The sequence below is a fragment of the Catharus ustulatus genome, chromosome 2 (assembly GCF_009819885.2).
Source record: "Catharus ustulatus isolate bCatUst1 chromosome 2, bCatUst1.pri.v2, whole genome shotgun sequence".
NCBI classification, from domain to species: domain Eukaryota; kingdom Metazoa; phylum Chordata; class Aves; order Passeriformes; family Turdidae; genus Catharus; species Catharus ustulatus.
In genome coordinates this window covers 93,147,552-93,168,854 of record NC_046222.1, presented here as the reverse complement: position 1 = coordinate 93,168,854, position 21,303 = coordinate 93,147,552, and the positions used below count along the sequence as shown (strand labels likewise).

The window sequence follows — 21,303 nt, the reverse complement described above, 5'->3', positions numbered from 1 at the left end:
TCTCTCAGTGCAATGACATGGGACAAATTCCCTCGCTAAAAATGTAAGAGAGCTGCTGAAAGAGTAAAACAGTATTTCACACCCACAAAATCTACCATGGGGGAGAAGTGGGTCAGGACAGATTCTGCTGCGGGAGTTCTGCCATCCAGTGGCTGTTTTCCCTTCTGCTGCACAGCTACAGCAGCTTTGAAATCCACACTGCTAATTTGGTGTTGTTGACCTTTGTTGTCTCTGTGTAAGAGGAGATAATAACAGGGGCCTGGCATAGTCTCTGCATATCCAAATTCTCAGCAGTTGCAGCTCTGGTAATGTTATTGTTCCTGGATCTTTGCCTGCAAAAATTAGATTAAATCCAGAAGCGCATTTTCCCATTTTCAGCATGTTATTGCTTCCAAGAACTGAAGGAGAGCAGTCATTTTCAGACAAGATTCCTCCTAGCTCCAAACTGTTAGCAATGGGGCTTTAAATTAAATTAAAAGCGATTTCATTGTTTTAATTCTAGTTGTGTTTTTGCTGTAGAACAGAATCCCTGTTGTGTTTGGGAGAATGCACAAGTTGTTAGGTGTTTCTGTTTCTTGTAAGACCAGCGGGGGTGGGAAGTGCACTGAGCTAGCTGTTCAGAACACTGCCAGCAGACATAAAGCCCATTTGTCTCCAGGAAATGCATCGAGAATGTGGGGAGACAACCTGCAGCAAACATGTTAGGTCTGTGATCTTTGTCTAATATTCTTGTAAATGATTCACTATACCAAAGTCTGTTTTCCATGAGGTGTTAGCATTGTTCGTCTCAGTTGATGTTTGTGTGTTTTCCCTCCTGCAATGGTGTGTTAAGACAACAGATAAATGCAGATACATTGCAAGTCAAACAATCTGCAAGTCAGATAAATTGTAATGGGGTAATTGAAGGATGTTTCTGTTTGATTTTCTTGTAGCTGGAAAAGCAAGCTGGAGCCAGTAAATGTGTAAGATTTCAAAAGACTCCATCTTTTTTTCTTTACTTTTTTTTTTTTTTTAATTTTGGAATAGAAAACATACCTTTTTGAGATGTCTTCCTCCACAGGCCATACAGGCAGCCCAAGTACAAGCTTAGACTAAGACAGCTAAGTTTTAGGTAATTAGGGGAGATGAACTGGGCACAAAGCACCAGTTCACCTCACAAGGTACACGTGAGCTAGCATGACCAAGAGGTAATCCCCTCCAGAGCAGGCCACACATACCACGGCTGCATCTGCTAGCACAAACACCTGCACTAGTATCAAAAAGATGCCATGGGTTTCAGTCATGGATCTGAAAGCACTTTAACAGTATGAGTCACACATTGCATGGGCCTGACATCTGGTTGTAAATACTGCTCTGTGCTGGTTTCAGTTGAAATCAGCACGTGCTCTTACGCTGTTCAGAGCGTTATGGGAATATACTGAACGTTGACACAACTGGAGCTTTGGAGGCAACTGTGAAACCAGATGGTCTGAGCTGTGTAGGTAGGCTCTAATTCAGTTGTTCATTCCCCACGCACAAGCTCATGCCTATTATGGATCCTGGTCTCTGTCAGTCATTGCCAAGCAAGCAGATTTTTTCACAATCCACAAAGGTCCTACTTGGGCACATAAGTTTATGTTGGGAATAGAGTTGCCTTTGAGATTACATTTAAGACCGTTAGAGAAAAAATTAATGTCTGCTGGGTGCATCCAACCCCTGAACCTACTTTTCTCTCTCCGTTAAGAGTTTCCCTCAAAAGTTGAACTTCTGAACATTTCTCCACTATACTTCTAAATTAAAAGGGATTAAATCTGAGACTAATCCATACAAAGGCTCAGATTTAAAACAAGACTCACTTCAGTCTCAATCTGCATGCTAGAGAATGCCCTCTGAATCGGAAGAAAAAAGTCATTTATATCATCTGTGCATTGATTTCTAAGGCATCCTTCAGTAAAATTAGTCAATTCTATCTTTGTTTCGCTCTAAACAGATTCAGAAGGATTCAAAATGTCAGCTCAGCCATAACAACCTTTAGAAAAACTGGGCTTGGATTCTAAAAATGAAAGGCAAAGTCATGCATGTCATGTTGTAGGAATTCCTGTCTCAGAGAAGACAGCTGAAGAAGATGGAGAAACACCACGCCAAGATGGCAAAAGCTGGCAATGGTAAGGGTCTTGCTCCAGCTGTGACTGATTGCTGGTATTACCTTTCAGGAGTCACATGCTGGGACAGCGCTGAAGAATGGGGCGTGACCATGGGAATGCACTTGGCCTAACCTTCTTAAAAACACAAATCTCATCCTTCCTTTGAAGCAGAGTCAGAAGAGTAGCAGGAGCCCTGCTGAAAGGCAACCCCCTGAACCTTTTCAGCCAACACTTTGGCCAGGTTAAGGCCAATGCCAACCAGACTAAGGCCAATGCTGACCAGGCTGTCAGCTCCCAGAATAAGAGAAGGACCCCACTGAGTATCAGTGCATGAGCAGACTGCTTTTACACTGTGAAACTGATGATTGCTTCCCAGCATGCCCATGGGATTGAAGAGATTAATTGTTCCTATTTCACATTTAGATAATAAGCCTTGTTTCAAAAAGCACCTTTTTAAACTGAGCACGCTGTAGGCTGCAGCTACATACCATCAGGTTAATTACACTTTACGCTCCACAGGGGCCTGGCCAGTGGGGGATCTTGCTTCATTATTCATGCCTACATTTGTGCCTAACTTGTTTGGCAAGTTGTATCCTTATCTGTAAAATCCCCAAGCATTTGCTGCATGCATGAGGTCTGCTTTTGTAACAGCTCCAGTGCCCTCAGACTTGTGCTTTACTACCTTGTGGATTATGGGGAGATCCCTATAGAAAATGGATTTTCCCACCCTTGATTCAGCTGGGGAGGAGAGAGACAGTCACTTTGCACCTGGAAACACTGTGAAGCAGCAGTAACCCTGCTTTCTGCATGCTGTCACCTTTACAACAGCAGATGTGCAGTTTTTTTAAGGCTCTGACAAACAAGGAAATAGGGCTGGCATTCCTCTTCAGTGCCCAAATGTCTGCCCTTCACACATCTGCTGGCTTTGCCTGTGCCCTGAGAAGTGCTTGTGTACTCTCCATAGAGTCACAAAAGAGTTAAATCCTGAGATTAAGGACAAAATGAACACAAGTAGCCTGTAAGCAACAAAGAGCTATGGATAAACAGTGGATAGTAAGTCTGGTGTGGTGATGTTGCTGTCTCACTTTCAGGCTGGCCAACAGTATCGTAAGATTGGTGAATCATGAGACACTGAAAAGCACAGCACAAGACACAAAGATTTTATACAGGATGATAAATACAAAAAAAAATCCCCATTTTTGACAAAGATGTGGCATCTCAGAGGCTGTTTTGTCAACTTTGAAACACTTAATACATAAAAAGTCAAGAACTATAATGCTTTCTGCTTTGGCACAAAGCTAAATACATCCCAGTCCCTATGTTCCTGTTGAATAATATTCCTTAGTATGCACTAAAAGGAATAGAGGAATAAGATTAGCCTTCTAGTAGGTTTTTTTTTTTTAAACCTGGCAAATGCAATGACATTTTTCAATTGCAAGGAGTAAGGGTGGGCTCTCCCCTCCTCTCTCTCCATTCCATTTGTTTTGTGGTTCTATACCCACCTACAAAAAGCAACCTCTCCTGGTTGCCTATCCTGGCAACTCTGAAGTATTATTTACTGATGAAGTAGCACCTCTGTTTATGTGTTTCATTCACCCTACTTCCAGATGGGATCTCAGCCTACAATGCAGATGTGAACACTGTCCAGACCTATGACAAAATGATAGTTGGCAAAACACACAACTATGACGACGTGGATGCAAGAGTCAGGCTTTATAAGAGAAATGAGTATTGAGTTCTCTGAGTAATGGTTAGATTTGAAGCCCTGATTCCACACTTTGCTTCTAATTAAAAACATTCTGAATTTCTGTCCCCAGAAACAGTAAGAACAGGGGAGGACAATGAAGCCAGGAACAAATACAAGCTTTCAATGGGGTTTATTTTCAACTAAGGCTAAAAAAAACCAAAAACTTAAAAGATAACATGGCTAATAGTCCAAACTGTCCCTTACCTTTTGCCATTTATTTTTCATCTTACTTCATGAGAATATTGAGTTTCATCTGTGCCTGCCCTTTAATTGCAAATTAATGCTGCAAGAAAGTTGTAACTACTTAACAAGATTTTATCCACCTTGCGTTTTACCTGTTGCTACATGTGTCTAACAGCAGTGCAAAACAGCAGCGCCAGCTGTCGAGAGAGGCTGAGCTTTCCTTGTCAGAGGCTTTCAACCCAACTGGACAAAAACACTGAGCAACCTCATCTGACCTCAGTGATGGCCCCATGTTGAGCAGGTGGCTGGACTAGAGACCAAAAAGGCACCTTCCAACCTGAATTTTGCAATCATCTTAAATCAGTCTGTTTGCTACCTACACAAAAAGGCAACATCTTTATCTGTGCTTCATAAAGATCTACATGGAACATTACTGAAAGGGTGTGGACACACACTGTTTGTGCACCCTGCTGGTTCAGGTTTTAGGGTTGAGAGCAAATCTTTAGACAAGGTATGCTCATATGGAGAAAGGTTGGGATAGCAGACTAACTGTGCTGGAGTAGGGGCCCTTGGGGGAAATACCATTTCAGACACCAAACGTATACATATATTAAAAAAATTTTAAGAATACAATTTTCTTTTTCATTGGAACTTTTAGCTTGTCAATTAAACATCTCTGTAAACATCTCTTGAGCTGAATCTTACTCAGAAAAAACAGGTACAATGTACTTTCCCTTCTCTCTTTGTGGGAGCCTGCTATTAGCTCTGTTTTAGCTTCGATAGTTTATCAGACACTTTTTCAGCTGTGAACTGCACCAAACCTTTTCATTAACACAGTCCCCCCGGGAGACCCTGCAGCACTCTTGTAGGCTGCAGCATCAGAGATCCATACGCATATCCATACGCAGAGCCTGTGGGATGGAGCCGGCAGAGCCCTCTGCTGGAGGCTCCCTAGGCTGCAGTGCCACGGACACGAATCCCGAACGTGCCTGGCAAGGCTAAGCCAGCCTGACTCTGGTGCTCTGGGACACCAATCCAGGCACAAGTCTTATTATTTGCTATCCACCAGTGGCAAGATCCATTTGCCTAATTCTTTTATGTCCTAGTACTTGCACCATCTCTTTAAAGAGTGCCCTGTGCCTTGGATGCACGACACATGTCCTTCAAAAGGGCTCAAATTCCAGCTTGTACCTCCCTGTGGGAATACGATCAAGACCTCACAGAGGCTGCAGCTATAACACACTGCAGCACAAGATGCTGTGCAGATGCTGGAAGAAACGAGGGAGGTGAGAAAAGCACCATTAATTTATCTGCTTCACTTTTTCCGTGCTATTTTATTTCATTCACATTCTCATTTCTGCCTTCCGCCCGGCCATAAGGGGCCATTACACTTCTCAATGCCACTGCCACAGCCCATCCTTTTCCCTCTGTACAGTGCCTCCAGATTTTGTCCCTGTACTGATATATCTATTGCTTGGAACTCCTGCAGGTGTTTACTCTTCTCTGCAAGCAGGTAGAAAGGATAAACACTAATTTTCAGTGACTGCATCCCTCTGATGTTCTCACAACATGCAGTCATTAAGATTAACTCCTCTTCAGTGTGTCTAATGTGGGAGAGGCTCACAGCGTGTTAAATTACAAAATTTATCCTGGCTGGAATGCAAACTACTTTATCATTTGATACCGCAGCAGCTTGCTAACTCTGGCCACAGTTCTTAAAACTGTAAATAAAACTACACACACAGTAGTATTTTATACGCTTGCAGCCCATAATTCTAACTCACACCAGAGGTTTGCTTCAGGTCTTTACATTTCTAATGTCTGACATTTTAGAAAAGAAAAAGCATTAACTTTCACATAGACTGCAGCTCTTAGGCTATTCTTACTGGACATTTAGGATCAGGGGATACATATAAAGACAGCAGGTTTCCTGAAAGACAAATTAGACAACTGACCAAGATGTGAATAACTCCTGTTACTCCCAAGTGGAGAGTTCACGTGTTTTTTAAGCTACAGAAGAAGGCAGATGACAGACTGTTTGCTAGGGAACAAGGATGAGATCTGAATAACCATGGTAAAACACTCTCCATGGATAGCCAGTCAATTCTCATGTGACTACTAAACAGAGGGCTCTTCAATTCCAATCTATCTTTTGTGCAAAGTCCGGCAGCATTGCTGTAAATCTTTACTATTAGCTGTGAAATTAGCCAGATCTATTCTAGTCAATTCTCTGCTTATGTAACTTCATTTACAAAGTTCTTTTACAGTTAGCCAAAAACTGCAGCAATCTAGCCACAAAATTAAAACACAGAGAGCCTATAATTAATTTAATATTTCAGGCAACTATTAACAACATTGAATTTCATATCTATACACCTGCAATCCTTCTTTAAGCACACCAGTATCACCTTTGCCATTCATACCAGAGTCAGAATTTTTACATTTCATACACAAACTTTTAACTGGGGATTTAAAGTATTTATTTTATAAAATCTAAATCCAATCAGTACACCTTATGACTTAATTTCTTTCTGCTCCACAGGTTTCAGGCGCTTTTTAATGACAAGCTCTCCCCTGGTTGTCAGAAAGGTGCTGGACACTTCCTCTTCTGTTGGCAGCCCGTGGGGTAGTTTCAGTGGCTGTATTCTACAGACAAAAAAGTTTGCTTAGTGAAGTCCTGTCACTAGAAGGGAGTTGCATTACATGTTCCAAAAACAAATAAATAAACAAATAGCTAACAAACCTTATCAGATGCTTAACAACTTTCAGTCTGGAATTCACAGAAGGGATATTTTTGTGCAGTCGTGGCTGATGCGCCTACACAAGGGATAAAACAAGTTTTACAAATGTGTTTCCAAATCCCAAATCTTTGTTCACTGAACTTTGCACACTACCAGCAAAATAGTAAACCACATTTGCAAATGTAAAATCTAGAGAAGTGTCATGCATCAAGAACATACATAAAAATATGCAATCAAAACTTGATTCCAGTAAAAAGACAATTTCAGTTTTATTCCTATTTCACTATAAATGTATTTTTCTTCCAACTGTTAAAAATACTACAAATGTAAATACAAGAGTTTAGGGGCAAAACTGCTTTCTTCAGTTATATACTATACTGAGCAAGCACTTTTTTTTTTCTCTGTAATACATCAGTGACTACACAAATCTTTTTATAATGTGCAGTTGCCCTGAAAAACTTGGATAAACACATCTTCGACACAAACTTTTAGAGTCTTGAACTTGAAAGCCTATTCACTGATAAACGAGTTTTATTTGCCTTCCTACAACTCCTGAATAATATGACCCACAGAGACTTGAATTCAAAGTGTTTACAAACCTACTTCTATTATTTTAGGAGAATTCTTAGGGTAAAATTCTCCTCAGGCAATGCAGCACAATACCATACAGAGATATTCTGAATTCCCACTATTAGCACATTTGCCACAAACATTCCTCTCAGCTCTTAAACACATCATCACCTTCTCAGATTGCTTTATGTCTGCTATAAATGTAATTCTGGTTTGTGACTGCAAAATGGAGGTCCTTAGAAAACCCACTACCTTAGTGCTACATTTCTGACACACACAAGTATAAAAACAGCAATCATACTTTATCCAGTCCCAGATCACGTATTATCTTCTTTTCCCAATATGGACGACCAACGACACTTTTTATTCTAGTAACAACATGGATTTTGTGGGGCTCCTCAGGGTCACCTCCATACTTTTCATGATCTTCAGGCCGTGGCTGAAACACCTAGAATACACAAAACCAGAGGTTTTTTTCCCTTAATATCTGGTATCAGTACTGCAGCTAACTACTGTCTAAAACATACTTGAACCTCAGTAAAAATTCTTATATATTTTTCTCTTCAGGCAGTCAAAGCAGCAACAAAGTCACCTCAAATTTAGCTTTTATAACATGAAGTCAAACATATTTCTATAATGGTCTGCTGATAAATATAGTAACTCTTGAGTTTAGCCACATAATGGCATAGAAATGCATGGACAACATCCTGTACCAGCACAACACCTAATTCACGTGCATTTTATCAGGAAGCCTGTGCTCAACCTCTGGATGGCAAGTTTTTCCATAGGCTTTAGGAATGCTTTTAAGGAAAAGAGTCAACTGACACCAGATAGTATCTTGCAAAAATAAACCAAAACCATAAACGTAAAAATGCAAAGTGCAAGTCAAGCACATACCGAGTCTGGAATTCTCGACCTGGTAAAGAGACAACGAATCCACATCGGGGACGCCATCCCCTCCATCCTCTTCCCCAGCACCTGCAAAGAGAGGAAGGCGTAACTTGTCTGCACTTTCCCTATAGCTCTGGATACGAACATATGACACAGCTACGAGTCCCAGCCCCACCTGGATACCCACCTTCCCAGTGGCAGCGGAGCCCCAAACAGGATCCCCAACTGGGTCAACCCCCACGAGACCCCGCTTGGATGCCTTTCCCAGAACCCCATCAGGATCCCCACTTTCCCGGAGGCTGCAAGCCTCAGCCCCAGCCCAGATCTCTCCACGGATCCGCACCTGGGTTCCCCCTCCCCGCGTTTCCCCTCTGGGTTCCCCCATACACCCGATACCCGTCCCAGATGCTCACCTTCCCGGTGCTTGTAAGGCCCAGGCCCGCGCGGCCCGCCGCGGCCGCCATCTCTGTGTGCGCCCTTGGTCCCGGCCGGACACTGGTGCCGCTGCACTTCAGTTCCGGGCGGGCGGAAGGACAACGGTGCGACACCTCCCCCTCGTTCCCCGGTCCGTCCCGCTCCCGTCGCCATCCCGGCCCGTGTCCCCATCCCTGTCCATGTCGCGGGCGGGCAGCGATGGCACTGCCGCGCTGGAGCGGGCCGGGGCGGAGACGGTGAAGCGGGCGGTGCAGCTGGACTTGGCGTCCCGGTTCCAGGAGTCGCTGGTGTGTTACCAGGAGGGCATCGACCTCCTGCTGCAGGTGGTGAAAGGTACCGGGCTGGGCACCGCCGTCGGGGCCCGCGGTGGCCCTGGGGACACACGAGCGGCGTTGGACCCCGGCGTCCCACGGGAGGGAGGGGGAGCTGGCGGTCTCCTCCCGGAAGAGCCGGTGTTTAACTGGCCCGTGACTTTTTCTGATTCACAGCCACGACAGATGAGGCGAAAAAGCACCGATACCGGCAGAAGATATCCGAGTACATGACCAGAGCCGAGGACATTAAAAAACACATTGAGAAAGAGAAACAAGGTATAAATACCTAAATGGGCAGCACCAAGGGGAGGGAGTCAGGCCCTTCCGGGTGGTGCCAATCACCGGGAGGCAAGGGGCAGAAATTGATGCACAAGAAGTTCCACCACAATGTAAGGAAGAACTTCTTTGTCACGGTGCGAGTGACCGAGCACTGGAAGAGTTTGCACAGAGAGGGAGTGGAGTCTCCCTCACTGGAGATTCTCAGAGAGTGTCTGGACACAGTCCTGTGCCATGTGCTCTGGGATGATCCTGCTAGAGCAGGGAGGTTGGACCGGATGTCCCACTGTGGTCCTGTTACAAATTTACTCACCAAAATCGGGTAGGTCAATTAAAAATAAGGCAATTTATTAGTTCGTTGATAAGGAACAGGCAAGCAGCACTGGGGGCGCAGGGAGCCTGCGCTCTACCAACACTCCACCAACCCCTGGTCACTGCCCCTTTTAAAGGCAGTTTCTTGATGTGCTGTGACATGCCCACTGTGCTGGGGTACCAGTCCGAGCAAGCCCAAACATGTTAGCCAGCACTCAAGCAGCAGTGGCCACAACCCCCCACTAGGTCTGGACAAGGCTCGAACATGTTGTCAGGTTACACTCCTAACAAGCAGGTAACAGCAGTGACAAGTCTGCTCCTGTCCACACAAGCGCATTTTCCTTATACATAAAAAGTGGATACAATTCATGATTATAGTGACAAAGTAAAAAATACATAAAATCAAAAAGCACAGCAAAGTGATTCAAACAAATATAATGAAATCATTCTATTTTTCTGTGTTTCATGTTCATGCTTTACTTTGAATTCAGTATTCTTGTTTATATTGGTTTCATGGTGTATTTCTGTAATGACATGAATCACTATGTAACATCTCACAGTCCCTTTCAACCTGACTCGTTCTGTCATTCCATGACCTATGATGTCCCCCTTTGCTTTTAATTATCTGTTATATGAATGTTTGATGGGCAAGCTGGTCTAACATGGAAATTACATCCTGACCTTTAGTTTAAAAGATATTTACTTTCCCTTCAGACGGCAAATACCATAAGCAAATCAGGATAGAAGAAAATGCAACAGGTTTTGGCTATGAAAAGCTTTTCAGCGAGTACCTCACTGAGATTGTTTCTGAAGTTTGGGTGGAGGACCCATACATTCGGCAGGCTCATCAGGCAAGTAGATATTTGGTGTAACTGATACAGATGTACCCACTAGAGAAATTTCAAGCTACTAAATTAAATTCTTTTTCAGTTGTATAACTTTCTGCGATTCTGTGAGATGCTGGTTAAGGGGCCATGCAAGGTGAAAACAATCAACCTCCTCACTTCCTATGATGAGGTAAGTGTCTAGATTTTGGGTTCTATTTCCCTGTAAAAATACAGACTTGTTCTTATCAGGACTTGATATACTCAGGCTATGATGCTTTCAGCAGAAAACACAGGTTAAGAGAAAAATAAAGTTCAGAGTTTTCGGGTTAACAAATCCTGGATAAGCAGAATCTTAAATTGAAATTTCTGCAAAAGTTTTGTTGTGGAAAATGTTACAAAAACTAAAGCATCTCTTGAGACATCTGTTTTTTGCTCTTCCGACAACTGTACTTGTCATTTTAGAGGCTTTCATGAGCTGAAGTCTCTCAGACTACCAATGCAGTTATTTGAACTATTACTGCACTTATTTTGGCTCAAATAGTACATATCTAGTTTCAAAGGGCTGAGAGTGAGCTCTTCCTCCACATCCCTCACCAAATACAGTAATTTCACAACTATAAGGTGCACCCTTTTGACTAAAATTTTCCCCGGAACCAGGAAGTGCGCCTTATAGTCCGGTGCGCCTTATCTGATGGACAAAGTTCAGAAATTTGCCAACCCGGAAGTGCGAGCCACGAACACCCCGAGCTGCAGGAGCCGCGGCCCCCCCCTGAGCCGCCGCAGCCCTGGCGCTGCGGGAGCCCCGTGCTGCGAGAGGGAGGCGGCACCACGGCGCCGCGGAGCCGCGAGGGACAGGCGGCACTGCAGAGCCACGAGGGGGAATGGCATGGCGGCAGCGCCGAGCCGCGGGGGACAGGCGGCAGGGCAGCAGCAGTGCAGCGCGGCAGCGAGCGAGGGGTGGGCAGCGGGGCGGCAGCAGCGCCGCGGCAAGTGAGGGGTGGGGAGTCGGCAGCACTGCGGCGAGCGAGGGGCGGGCTGAGCTCAGATCAGCCTGGCACCCAGAGCAGGGCTCAGGATCTGAGCTCAGCCTGGCACACAGAGCAGAGATGATTTGGGGACACAAAAACTTTGGCACACAGCGAAGAGTCGGGGCACCCAGAGCTTCTCCCACGCTGTCTTCACGCTGTCCCCTCACTGTCCCTGTGTCCCCAGGCTGCCTTCGCCTGCATCAAGCAGCTGTGGCAGCAGCGGTCGCTCAAGGTGTACAGTGGCCGTATGGCCAAGTCCATGCTGGCCATCCTGCGCTACATCCTGCGGGCAGAGCCCCTCCTCCGGGAGCGCCTGGGCCGGGAGAGGGAGGGAACCGTGCCTGAGGCGGCAGCGCCGCGGCAAACGAGGAGTAGGGAGTCGGCAGCACCGTGGCGAGCGAGGGGTGGGCAGCGGGGAGGCGGCAGCGCCGCGGCAAGCAAGGGGTGGGCAGCGGGGTGGCAGCAGCAGAGCTGTGAGGGGGAACGGCACGGCAGAAGCGCCGAGCCAATCGAGGAACAGGCGGTACAAGAGGAGCGCTGAGCTGAGTGAGGGACAGGCAGCACGGCAGGAGTGCCGAGCCAAGTAAGGGACAGGCGGCACGGTGGGAGCGCCAAGCCGAGCGAGGGACAGGCGGCACGGCGGCGGCACCAAGCTGAGCGAGGGACAGGCGGCACAGCAGGAGTGCTGAGCCGAGTGAGGGACAGGCAGCACGGCAGGAGCGCCAAGCCGAGCGAGGGAACAGCATGGCAGCTCTGTGGAGCCATGAGGGGGAACAGCACCGCGGCAGAACAGAGCCACAAGGCGGAGGCAGCCCTGCAGCTGCACCGAGCCACACCAGCCGGCACCAGGGGTGGGCGGGAGTGCCAGGGCCCACTGCACAGGGAGGGCGCCTGCGTCTGCCTTTGAAAGCCTATGCCGATCTGTGAAAAATGTTTCCAAATTGTGCATCTGCCAGTAAACTCCACTATTGCGGGATTCCGTTACTAATTTGTTACTTTGTTGCACGCGGCGCAGATCTTCGCTGCAAAAAAAAAGTGCCCCTTATAGTCCGGTGCGCCTTGTATGATCTACAAAGTTGTGAAATTTGCCGACTCCCGGGGGTGTGCCTTATAGTCCGGTGCGCCTTATGGTCGTGAAATTACTGTATACCTGTTGTTTGTCTGCTTTTTATCCTGTCTTTGAAACTGTAAATCTGCCTTTCCCAAGTTACCTTCTTTTGGTTTATTTTGATACTGAAAAGGTTTTGTGTGTGAGTTTAAGAAGTGGTGACCAGAAGTAGAATATATAGTTAGAAAAAGAAAACAAAACCCCATCACATTATTTTTACTTTCGATAGGGTAGTGGGAGGAGTCAACAGATGACTGCCTTGGAAGAAATAAAACAGTCCTTGCGTAATTATGGAGTAACACTAAATATTGACTTTTCGTCTTCAATACATGATCGAGAAATCAGGTGGGTAATATAACTATTTAACCCTAACTTTTGTGATAATTACAGCTGTGGTTAACAAAGTAAAAGACAGTGGCTCTCACTGGACGTAATCAGCACTCCGTAGTTTCATATTTTCTAATTGTGAATATAATATTAGTTGTCTCTATACAGAATGGTGTCTTCTGTGGTTCACACAGGTATTGGTGATGCTAGGAAATAACTGTGATTGAAACATGGAGCTTTTCCATCATGTGGATGTAATGTTTTTATTCAACATATTCACAGTATTCAAATTGTGCATTTTTAAAACAGATTCAACAATGGGTGGATGATTAAGATTGGAAGGGGTCTTGATTATTTTAAGAAACCACAGGTAAGGATGCTTTGACTTCTTTAATTAACTTAAAATGAGCTCTTCTACAGTATATGCTCACCATGTCAATTCTGTTCATTTCTGCAGGGTCGTTTCAGCATTGGATACTGTGACTTTGACTTGAGACCTTGCCATGAAACAACAGTGGATGTCTTTCATACTAAACACACAAAGAAAATGTGATCAGAAATGCTTATTTTCATAAGCATAAAAATGTGAGACTGAAAGATGCTTCTTGAGTCCAGCTGGTTGCCCACAGAAGGAACACTTCTAAGTACTTAGTGCAGTACAGCTTTTATAAACTGTGTTTAAGAATATTTGAGACTTTCCAGCGTGAGAAAACAAAACTGCATGATTCCTTCATCCTACTTCTTCTGTAATCTTAATTAATACAATCCCTGTCTAAATTTAATCTTGATTTCATAAAAGACCCTCAGTAGTGTCTTTCAAAAGCCTCTTTACTGCCATTTCTATTTTTATTGTTGATTTTGTCTTGAACCTGTTTTAAATTTTATATTCTTTACCTGGCCACTTCACAATCATTGGAAGCTGGGCTGTCACATCCTCTTTTATAAGCAGTCTTATTTATTTCCTTAAATTCCTGTATTCTTGTCATGAGTACTATTTTGCTGGGATTTTGTCAATCCTGTAATACTTTATGTCCTAGACTTTACTAGTAATCCCAATTTTCACATTCCATTTTCCTAGCTCTTTGCCTATGAATGTGGTAGTGGTTCAGTACACAGTCAATTTAGGGTTGTCTTATGTGTCTCTGCATAATGGATTTTGGACTGGGAAGGCTGCAAACAGCTATATTTTCTTCCCTGCCACTCCTATGTGTTCTTTTATTCCATGATATATGGCCATATACCTGATCTCCATCCTTTGCAGTAAGTGTGGAAAGAACTTGTGAATCTCTCCCAGTCTTACTCTCTGACTTTAAAGTCCAATGACTGATTTTTCATGCCACTCTGAACTGCAGCAAGCTATTTCACTACTACTAAGGTAGTCCCCTAAAAGGAATAAATTTAAGATTTTTCAGAAGTTGGATACCCTGAGTATCTCAGTTGGTCAGACCATGGTGTGAATATTGCCAAGGTCACATGTTTTATCCCTGTAAGGGCCATTCACTTAAGACCTGGACTTGATCCTTGTGAGTCCCTTGCAGCTCACAATATTCTGTGATTCTAAGCAATATGCTATTTAGAATAAAGATAGTCTTCCCTTGTCATTCTTTCAGCCTTTGGAAACCAGAAGGTATTAAAGGTATTACCAGAGGTGCTGCTTTTTTTTCCCCTTATACAAGAGTTCTTTGTTAGCAAGAATCTGCTGAAGTCATACACTGACATAAAAAACAGGCAGTGGCTTCTTTCAGATCCCATCAAAATCTTTTTAGCCTCAGGATTGATACGTGCCTTACACTTTCTGGCTTGTAATACAGTAGGCCTCTATATTCTAGTAGCATGTTTATTGCTAGAACTTTTTTTTGTTTCCTGTATTTCTTTTTCCTGATGGTTAATGTATTCCAGTATCTTTTTTTTTCTTAATGTGCTTAATTATTTAATTTTCTGTCATCTAATGCTGCTATTCTTTTCCTCTTGTTTCTAACAACCAAACTATTCCACAGCAACCAATATGAAATGGAGCTGGTCTTTGCCTTGTTTTCTGTGTCACAATATGCCAGTGGTCTGCCTTCTTTATCCTTTCTCATAATGTTTCAGCTTTGCAGAGTTGCATCAGCAAAATTAATAATATATATGCCACAGAGGTGTGTGCTATTAGTCATTTCACCAAACATTCCATAGGAGCTCCCTGGCTTGCTGCTATGATATGAAGTTTCTAGGCAATTGTGAATTTTATTTAGTTGTGTATGAGATATGCCTATTTTTAATGGGAATAAAGGTTATTTTTTATTATTTGTAGCTTCAGTCATCTGTTTGATTTCTTCACTACATCAGGAAATTCAAGGAAGTTGTGTAATGCCTCATAGATCCAGCCACGTTCTGGAGAAGGCTCACTGTAAATACAGTAATTTCCCAAATGTGAAGCTTTGTGTCTTTTAACCTAGTCCAGCAAACCCTAATCAAAACTGCATTACACTTATTCTTTGACAACAGTGAAATACATCGTGAGCCTTTCTTTCATAATTTTATTATACATATAGCTATTATTTAACATCAAAACTGTCAGTTTCGGGTAATTGTTGCCTTTTACAGGAAAATCTTCTGCTAGGTGGTAGCATAAGGAATCTCTTTCTCCTAGATCTGTATTTCCATTTCCAAATGTTTAGTTTTGATACCAGTACCCATGGCAGCAGGGACTCCCAGCTTTATGACAGGCACAAGACAGGCACAAGAACAGAGGAGGTACATGTGGCTTCTGTCCCAGTTAGCCTCTCCTGCCTTCATCACATCATAAACCCCCACACTGAACTCCCTAATGTTCCCCTGCTCTTGCACATGTATGGACAAAAGCCCTAACCCAGGGTGGACCTACAGTGATTCACTACCCAGTGGTGAGCTGAGCTCACCATGGTGCTTGTACAGCAGAGGCACAAGAACATGAGCACTCTGCAAGAAAGGACTTTCCATCAGAAATCAGGGAATATCCCTCTCCACACAGCTCAGGGGCTGCAATATTGCCTCTGGGCTACTGTCCACAAGGAGCAGGATGCAGACTGGGGCATCCAGTGCAGCAGCACAACACCAGTTTTACACTTACCCCATTCCATCTGTCAGCCGTTTGTAGTTTCTCTGCTACAGGGACAATTTGGGATGCCCCCACCATTTTCCCTGGTTCAAGCAGCAATGATGTCTTGTCAGCATTGCTTTCAATCCTACAGTTTGGGAACATCAGGTGCAGGCAGCGTGAAATTTAATTGTAGTATTAAACAAAAGCACAAGATTGAACATTTTGTTTTCTACAAGCTGAATTTTTCTCTTACTAGTTAACTTTTTAATTTTGTTTTCAGTACATTAAATTAAAAAGCAGCAGAAGTTTAACTTACATTTTCAAATGCAAGTCACATTAACCTTATCATATTCTCACATAGTAGACTCCACCTGCTGTGCAACTCATCGTCTTGTGGGCACACTCTCAGCAGCGTTGCTGCTAGTGTTGTGGTTTCATTTGGACAAAACTTACTGCCAGTAAGACTCCTGACCAGTTCACTGTACAGTCCTGGTGGCAGCCACTGCTCTGGCAGATCAATATTACAGACTTCAATCCTTCCATGCTTTACATCCATATTTACTTTAACGTCAAGGACAGAACCTTTATAGGCCATGTTAAGACATGTGCTAACGCTGAACTTTGGTGTCTTTCCATACACCCAGTCCCAGGTTTGTAGTTCTTTGGTTTTGTTACTAATTCCAGGAAGCAGAGTCTCATCAGCTGGATTTATTAAGGTGATATGGTGATCTATCTGGTGTTGCACAGCATATTCTTTAGCAATGGCATCCAGAAGAATCTCAGAAGTTAAACTAGGATCTTCTTCAAAGAGATTTTTCACTGAGGCAGGCACGCTAGGAGTGGCATTGCTCTTTAGTCCTCTATAAGGACTTTTTAGCACAGAAGATAAAACAAACTTGTCTGCATTACAGAGTAAGGTACAGTGGTGATAAGCACTTGTCCTTCCCAGCTTTGCAGCAGTGCCTGAGATTTTGTATTGCCCATCTAGCAAAATGTCGTATCTGTCAGTGACATGTACATCTAACTGGGGTCGCAAGGCTTTCAGTGCCTTCACAATGAGCTTCAGGTTTTCCATTCGTTCATATTTTTTTCTGGTTGTGAAGAAAGTCAAATTGATATTACCTAAGTCATGGTAAACTGTCCCTCCTCCACTTCTTCTCCTGGCTAGTTTTATATTTTTTTGCCTCAATAGCCTAAGGTTGCATTCCTGCCAGGGATTTTGATGTCTCCCTATTACCACAGCAGGGGAATTTCTCCAAAGGAAAAGGACTTGTTGCTTCTCTAAATCCATGTTGTCATGGATCCAGTCTTCCACAGCTAGATTTTGGTAAACATCATTAGAAACAGACTGGATAATGAGGCCTCCACTAGCTGTGCTCCAGAAGCAAGCTTTTGGAGTCCTGAGGACGCAGGACAGCCAAATGCAGTTTTTTAATGACAGCAGTACCATGTTTTTAATAACTGGACAGCGGATGGAAGGAACGCCTGCTCCGCTAATGCTGAATGCGGCAGGAGCGCAGCCGGCTCCTGTGACAGAAGGGAAATGCCTTATCAGTGGCGGGCAGGAGACAGGCATGCTGTTCCCACAGCAGCACGCGAGTCCCAAGGCATGGTGCTCCTCCGGCAGTGCCGCTCAGACCCTGGCGGGAGCCTCTCAGGACATCCGGGAGTGTCAGAGCAGCTGCTCCTCGAAGTCCCTGGTGCCTGAAAGACCAAAAGAAAAAACGGAATGTGTATTTTCTCCTCACTCAACGCAGCCTTGCTAATGCGGTTTCAATTTGCGTAGTGCAGCTTTTTAGGGTTTTCCACCTTCTTTTCCATGGGCTTCCTGGCGCGGCGTCCCTTCAGCCCCCGACGCCGCGTCCCCGCCCGCACAGCCCCGCCCGGGCCCTGCGCTACTCACGGCGGGGAGCGGAGCCGTCCCGCCGCCCGTCCGGGTCCCTGGGGGCTCCTTGGAGCCGGCAGCCTCGGGAACGCCTTCCGCTTCCCGGGTGAGAGGTGCTGGGGGCGGGCACTGCGCCGGCCGTGCGGCCGGGCCGGGCTGAGGGCGGTGCCGGCGGTGCCGGGCCGGGCTGAGGGCGGGGCCGGGGCCGGGCCGGGCTGAGGGCGGTGCCGGCGGTGCCGGGCCGGGCTGAGGGCGGGGCCGGGGCCGGGCCGGGCTGAGGGCGGTGCCGGCGGTGCCGGGCAGGATTGAGGGTGGTGCCGGCGGTGCCGGGCAGGACTGAGGGCGGTGCCGAGCAGGGCTGGGGGTGGTGGTGCCGGCGGTGCCGGGCAGGGCTGAGGGCGGCGGCCGGAGAAGGCTGAGGGTGCTGGGTCTGTGAGCGGGCCTGTGCTCGGTGCGTGCTGGGGTTCTGCCTGTCCCAGCACAACCACGGCGCTGGGCGGGGGAGGGAGCTTGGGAGAGCGGGAACGACCAGGTCATAGAATCACAGAACTGGTCCGGATGGAAGGGACCACAGAGGGTCATCCCAGAACACATGGCACAGAATTGTTTCCACACGGACCTTGAATATCCCCAGCGAGGGAAACTCCACACCCTCTCTGGGCAGTCTGTTCCAGTGCTCGGTCACTGCCACAGTAAAGGTTTTCCTTCATGCTCTGGTAGATTTTCCTGCGCATCAATTCCTGGCTGTTGCTTCTCATCCTACTGCTTGGCACCTCCAAGAATAGCCTGACTTCATCCTCTTCACACCTTCTCTTCAGATACTTTTGGGCATTGCCCACAATATTTACAGGGCAACAAGAGGCCGGTGCAGGATGCATAAAATAGATGATTTTTCAGATGTGTCGTTCTCTGCAGGATATTCTGTATGCTAGAAGCTTTTATGAGTTCACAAGGAGACAGAGTTAACACAAATGCACAGAGACTTGTGAAATGTCCTCTCTATGGTGCTCGTGAAGATACAGAAGCTAAATGTCAATAGCATAATTCATTAACAAGCTGGAAAGTGATCAAAGACTAGACACACTGCCAGCAGCAGATTGTCTTTAGATTTGCATTTAAGCCATTCTTAAAGTCTACCAGACCTTAGCTATAATTCTTCTTCAAAAGCTATTGTCTGTGCTTAAGCTTACGCTGTGGGATAATGTTCAGTGCTAGCTGAAGTTTTTTTATCCACAGTAGTATCCCTATGGGCAAATATGTGCTATATTTCTCTTGTTCATGGATGTGTATTTCTAAAAGGTACATGACATGCCTTTGTCTTCCATTCTGCATTTAAAGAACTTTGTGTGGGTGTAATAGGGCAAGTAAAAAGTAAGAAGCTATCATAACATGTGTGCTGATGGTGGTTAGTGAGAGAAACAGACTCTAAAAGAAGCTTCTTGATGTGATTTGTGTGCCAGCACCTTTAATGTTGTACCATCACCATTAAAAAAAAAAAAAAAAAGACTTTTTAAAAAGCCATTTGAAATGGACATGACTATTTGCTGAATTAGACTGATAATAATTTTTCACTAGGGTGAACTATTCTGTAATGCACTAACTAAAAAGTGTGTGGACTTTGTCCATAAAAATGTGCTGCAAATCAGTGTTGAAGGCAAATGACAAAATGCAAACCCGTGCATTCTAGCACTGGTCAGAATCATGGAAATGTGTATTATGGGACAACTGATGTTACTAAAACCACCAAAAATGTGGGACCATTTGTCTCCAGTTTGGCACGTGATTCTTGAGTGTTTGCAGTGTGTCATTTTGCCACAGGGTGTCCCTAAAAACCTGCTGTGAGCTGTTGCAGTCTGTATTTTTCTAGTCAAAAACTGATTTCATAGTCAGAAGCATAATTTGTTAAAAAACGTAAATTGTGCAAATTAGTAGGTGGACAGATAAAAGTATCATGGTTCTGTTTCTGATAAGCTGAAGGATGAAATAAACGTGCAACATAAATGCCTTCCTATTGTTGAAGATAAATCCAGCAAGATAATTAGAAATATTCTGTCAATAAGCAAAAAGTATGAATTTGTAAATGCACACCATGATTTATTTATCTTTTCTGGACTGGACATTTAAAATTTTTTATGTCCTAACTACTATTTTATAAATCACATATCTGTAAAATACACCAATTATTATTTCCACTTTTTAAAACAATCCTGTATATTAATTTAATTTTTTAAAATTTCATTTCCTTTTTTCTTAATTTTTCTTTTTTGATCAACAAAGCATTGTTTGGTATGCAAAAAGCAATGCAACTGTTCTGCACAACATTAACCAGCACTAAGATATAACTCACCATATGTCTCTTAGAGGATACCTTAGACATACCAGAACAAAAACAATTGAAAATGTATCATTTCACTTCTAAAATGAGTTTTCATTAAGAATAATTTTGTTAAAATTTTGAAAAAATGAAATGCCCTTTTCACATCTCTTTTGGACGTAAACATGATAATGCAGAGTCTCCTCTTCCACCATGCCAAAATCTGAAAGTAACAAGAAGTCAAGGATAGGAAAAGGGAAAAGAAAAATACTTATTTTTCTAGCTCTGTTTCTGAAAGTTAAAATCTTCCAATTTCTTCTTTGGCTTTAGGTGGAGATTGTATTTCAGAGGTGTTATTTACTCCTAATGTCTGAAAAGGCAAGCTGTATCCATGAGTGCTTAATAGTGGCTGCTTGCCAAAAACCTCTGTTATTCACCCTGCACTGTCTCCAGAATATAAAACCTGTGCTAGTGGCTAGCAGGGAAGAGAGGACATTTTGTCTGGTTTCTCAGCTTGTCTTTGGGACTAGCTAAAGCAGCCCCTTTCAAAGGCTGTTTATATCCTTGCCATGCACAGGCAGTAGGAATCACAGGGTTCACATGGCCTCCTTACCCTTTTTGCCTCACCTTCTTCACAAGCACATATCTGTTTGTCCCTGTCTGTGCTCAAGAAGAAGATATGTGCAGCCAGAAGTTTTGTAAATAAGAACTCTTATCTTGGGATATAGGAAAACATAAGAAGTAATTTCTCTCAAATTATTTTGTTGATGGAATAAAGAAAAGCTTAATTAGTCTTGTAATACTCTGATGTTTTAACTTCACAATGTTTGTAAACCAGTAATATGTTAGTCCTGGCATTAAAAATCAGGAGTAAGTTCAGATGGGAGTTTATCGTGAAGCTGGTATTTGACACTGCCAAGGAACAAGTGTAGTGCAGAGAGTAATATTTATTCTGGGTGATACAACTGGCACATAGTCTTATAAATAGATACATAAATTAGATGGGTTTGGGGTAGAAGATAAGGTTTAATTAAAGGAAGCTATTTTCACAAGATTAAGTCAGTCTTATCTAATGCTTGTTTTGTTCTTGTCAGGCCTGAGAGATTGTGTGGCAGTTGCTGGAGTTTTCATCTGTAGAAGTGTCTCCTTGGATATTAGTTT

At 44.2% G+C, this 21,303-nt stretch overlaps 3 protein-coding genes across 6 annotated transcripts; 1 reads left to right on the top strand and 2 right to left on the bottom strand.

Annotated features, from left to right (window-relative positions):
- Positions 1-5,367: 5,367 nt before the first annotated feature.
- On the bottom strand, positions 5,368-8,753 carry MRPL30 (mitochondrial ribosomal protein L30). Its single transcript, XM_033051458.2, has 5 exons — positions 8,669-8,753; positions 8,262-8,342; positions 7,666-7,812; positions 6,797-6,870; positions 5,368-6,699 (listed from the first exon to the last, which is right to left on the bottom strand). The coding sequence occupies exons 1-5, from the start codon at positions 8,717-8,719 to the stop codon at positions 6,567-6,569; spliced, it is 486 nt and encodes a 161-aa protein (XP_032907349.1). The 5' UTR covers positions 8,720-8,753; the 3' UTR covers positions 5,368-6,566.
- Positions 8,754-8,869: 116 nt separating this feature from the next.
- On the top strand, positions 8,870-15,174 carry MITD1 (microtubule interacting and trafficking domain containing 1). 2 transcript variants are annotated; one of them, XM_033051456.2, is made up of 7 exons: positions 8,870-9,023; positions 9,179-9,280; positions 10,307-10,443; positions 10,523-10,609; positions 12,785-12,900; positions 13,192-13,252; positions 13,340-15,174. In XM_033051456.2, exons 1-7 carry the CDS (start codon positions 8,870-8,872, stop codon positions 13,433-13,435), a joined length of 753 nt encoding a protein of 250 aa, XP_032907347.1. In that variant the 3' UTR covers positions 13,436-15,174. The 2 variants fall into 2 exon arrangements, with proteins under 2 accessions (XP_032907347.1, XP_032907346.1); XM_033051455.2 differs by having other exon boundaries at positions 8,893-8,977.
- A 210-nt stretch (positions 15,175-15,384) lies between these two features.
- On the bottom strand, positions 15,385-17,928 carry LIPT1 (lipoyltransferase 1). 3 transcript variants are annotated; one of them, XM_033051454.2, is made up of 3 exons: positions 17,753-17,914; positions 16,260-17,647; positions 15,385-16,088 (listed from the first exon to the last, which is right to left on the bottom strand). In XM_033051454.2, the coding sequence occupies exon 2, from the start codon at positions 17,517-17,519 to the stop codon at positions 16,275-16,277; it is 1,245 nt and encodes a 414-aa protein (XP_032907345.1). In that variant the 5' UTR covers positions 17,520-17,647; positions 17,753-17,914; the 3' UTR covers positions 15,385-16,088; positions 16,260-16,274. The 3 variants fall into 3 exon arrangements, with proteins under 3 accessions (XP_032907345.1, XP_032907344.1, XP_032907343.1); XM_033051453.2 differs by lacking the exon at positions 15,385-16,088 and having other exon boundaries at positions 16,164-17,647; positions 17,847-17,928; XM_033051452.2 differs by lacking the exon at positions 15,385-16,088 and having other exon boundaries at positions 16,164-17,647; positions 17,753-17,913.
- Between the last annotated feature and the right edge of the window lie 3,375 nt (positions 17,929-21,303).

Excerpts from the sequence above, each read along its gene's own strand:
- LIPT1 (XM_033051453.2), bottom strand. The coding sequence starts at position 17,519 with ATGCCTGTCTCCTGCCCGCCACTGATAAGGCATTTCCCTTCTGTCACA.
- MITD1 (XM_033051456.2), top strand. The coding sequence starts at position 8,870 with ATGTCGCGGGCGGGCAGCGATGGCACTGCCGCGCTGGAGCGGGCCGGG. Across the intron at positions 9,024-9,178 it reads CCTGCTGCAGGTGGTGAAAG|CCACGACAGATGAGGCGAAA; the intron begins GTACCGGGCTGG and ends TCTGATTCACAG. Across the intron at positions 12,901-13,191 it reads ATACATGATCGAGAAATCAG|ATTCAACAATGGGTGGATGA; the intron begins GTGGGTAATATA and ends TTTTTAAAACAG.
- MRPL30 (XM_033051458.2), bottom strand. The coding sequence starts at position 8,719 with ATGGCGGCCGCGGCGGGCCGCGCGGGCCTGGGCCTTACAAGCACCGGG. Across the intron at positions 6,871-7,665 it reads GTGATCTGGGACTGGATAAA|GCGCATCAGCCACGACTGCA; the intron begins GTATGATTGCTG and ends TCCCTTGTGTAG. Across the intron at positions 6,700-6,796 it reads GTTGTTAAGCATCTGATAAG|AATACAGCCACTGAAACTAC; the intron begins GTTTGTTAGCTA and ends TTTTGTCTGTAG.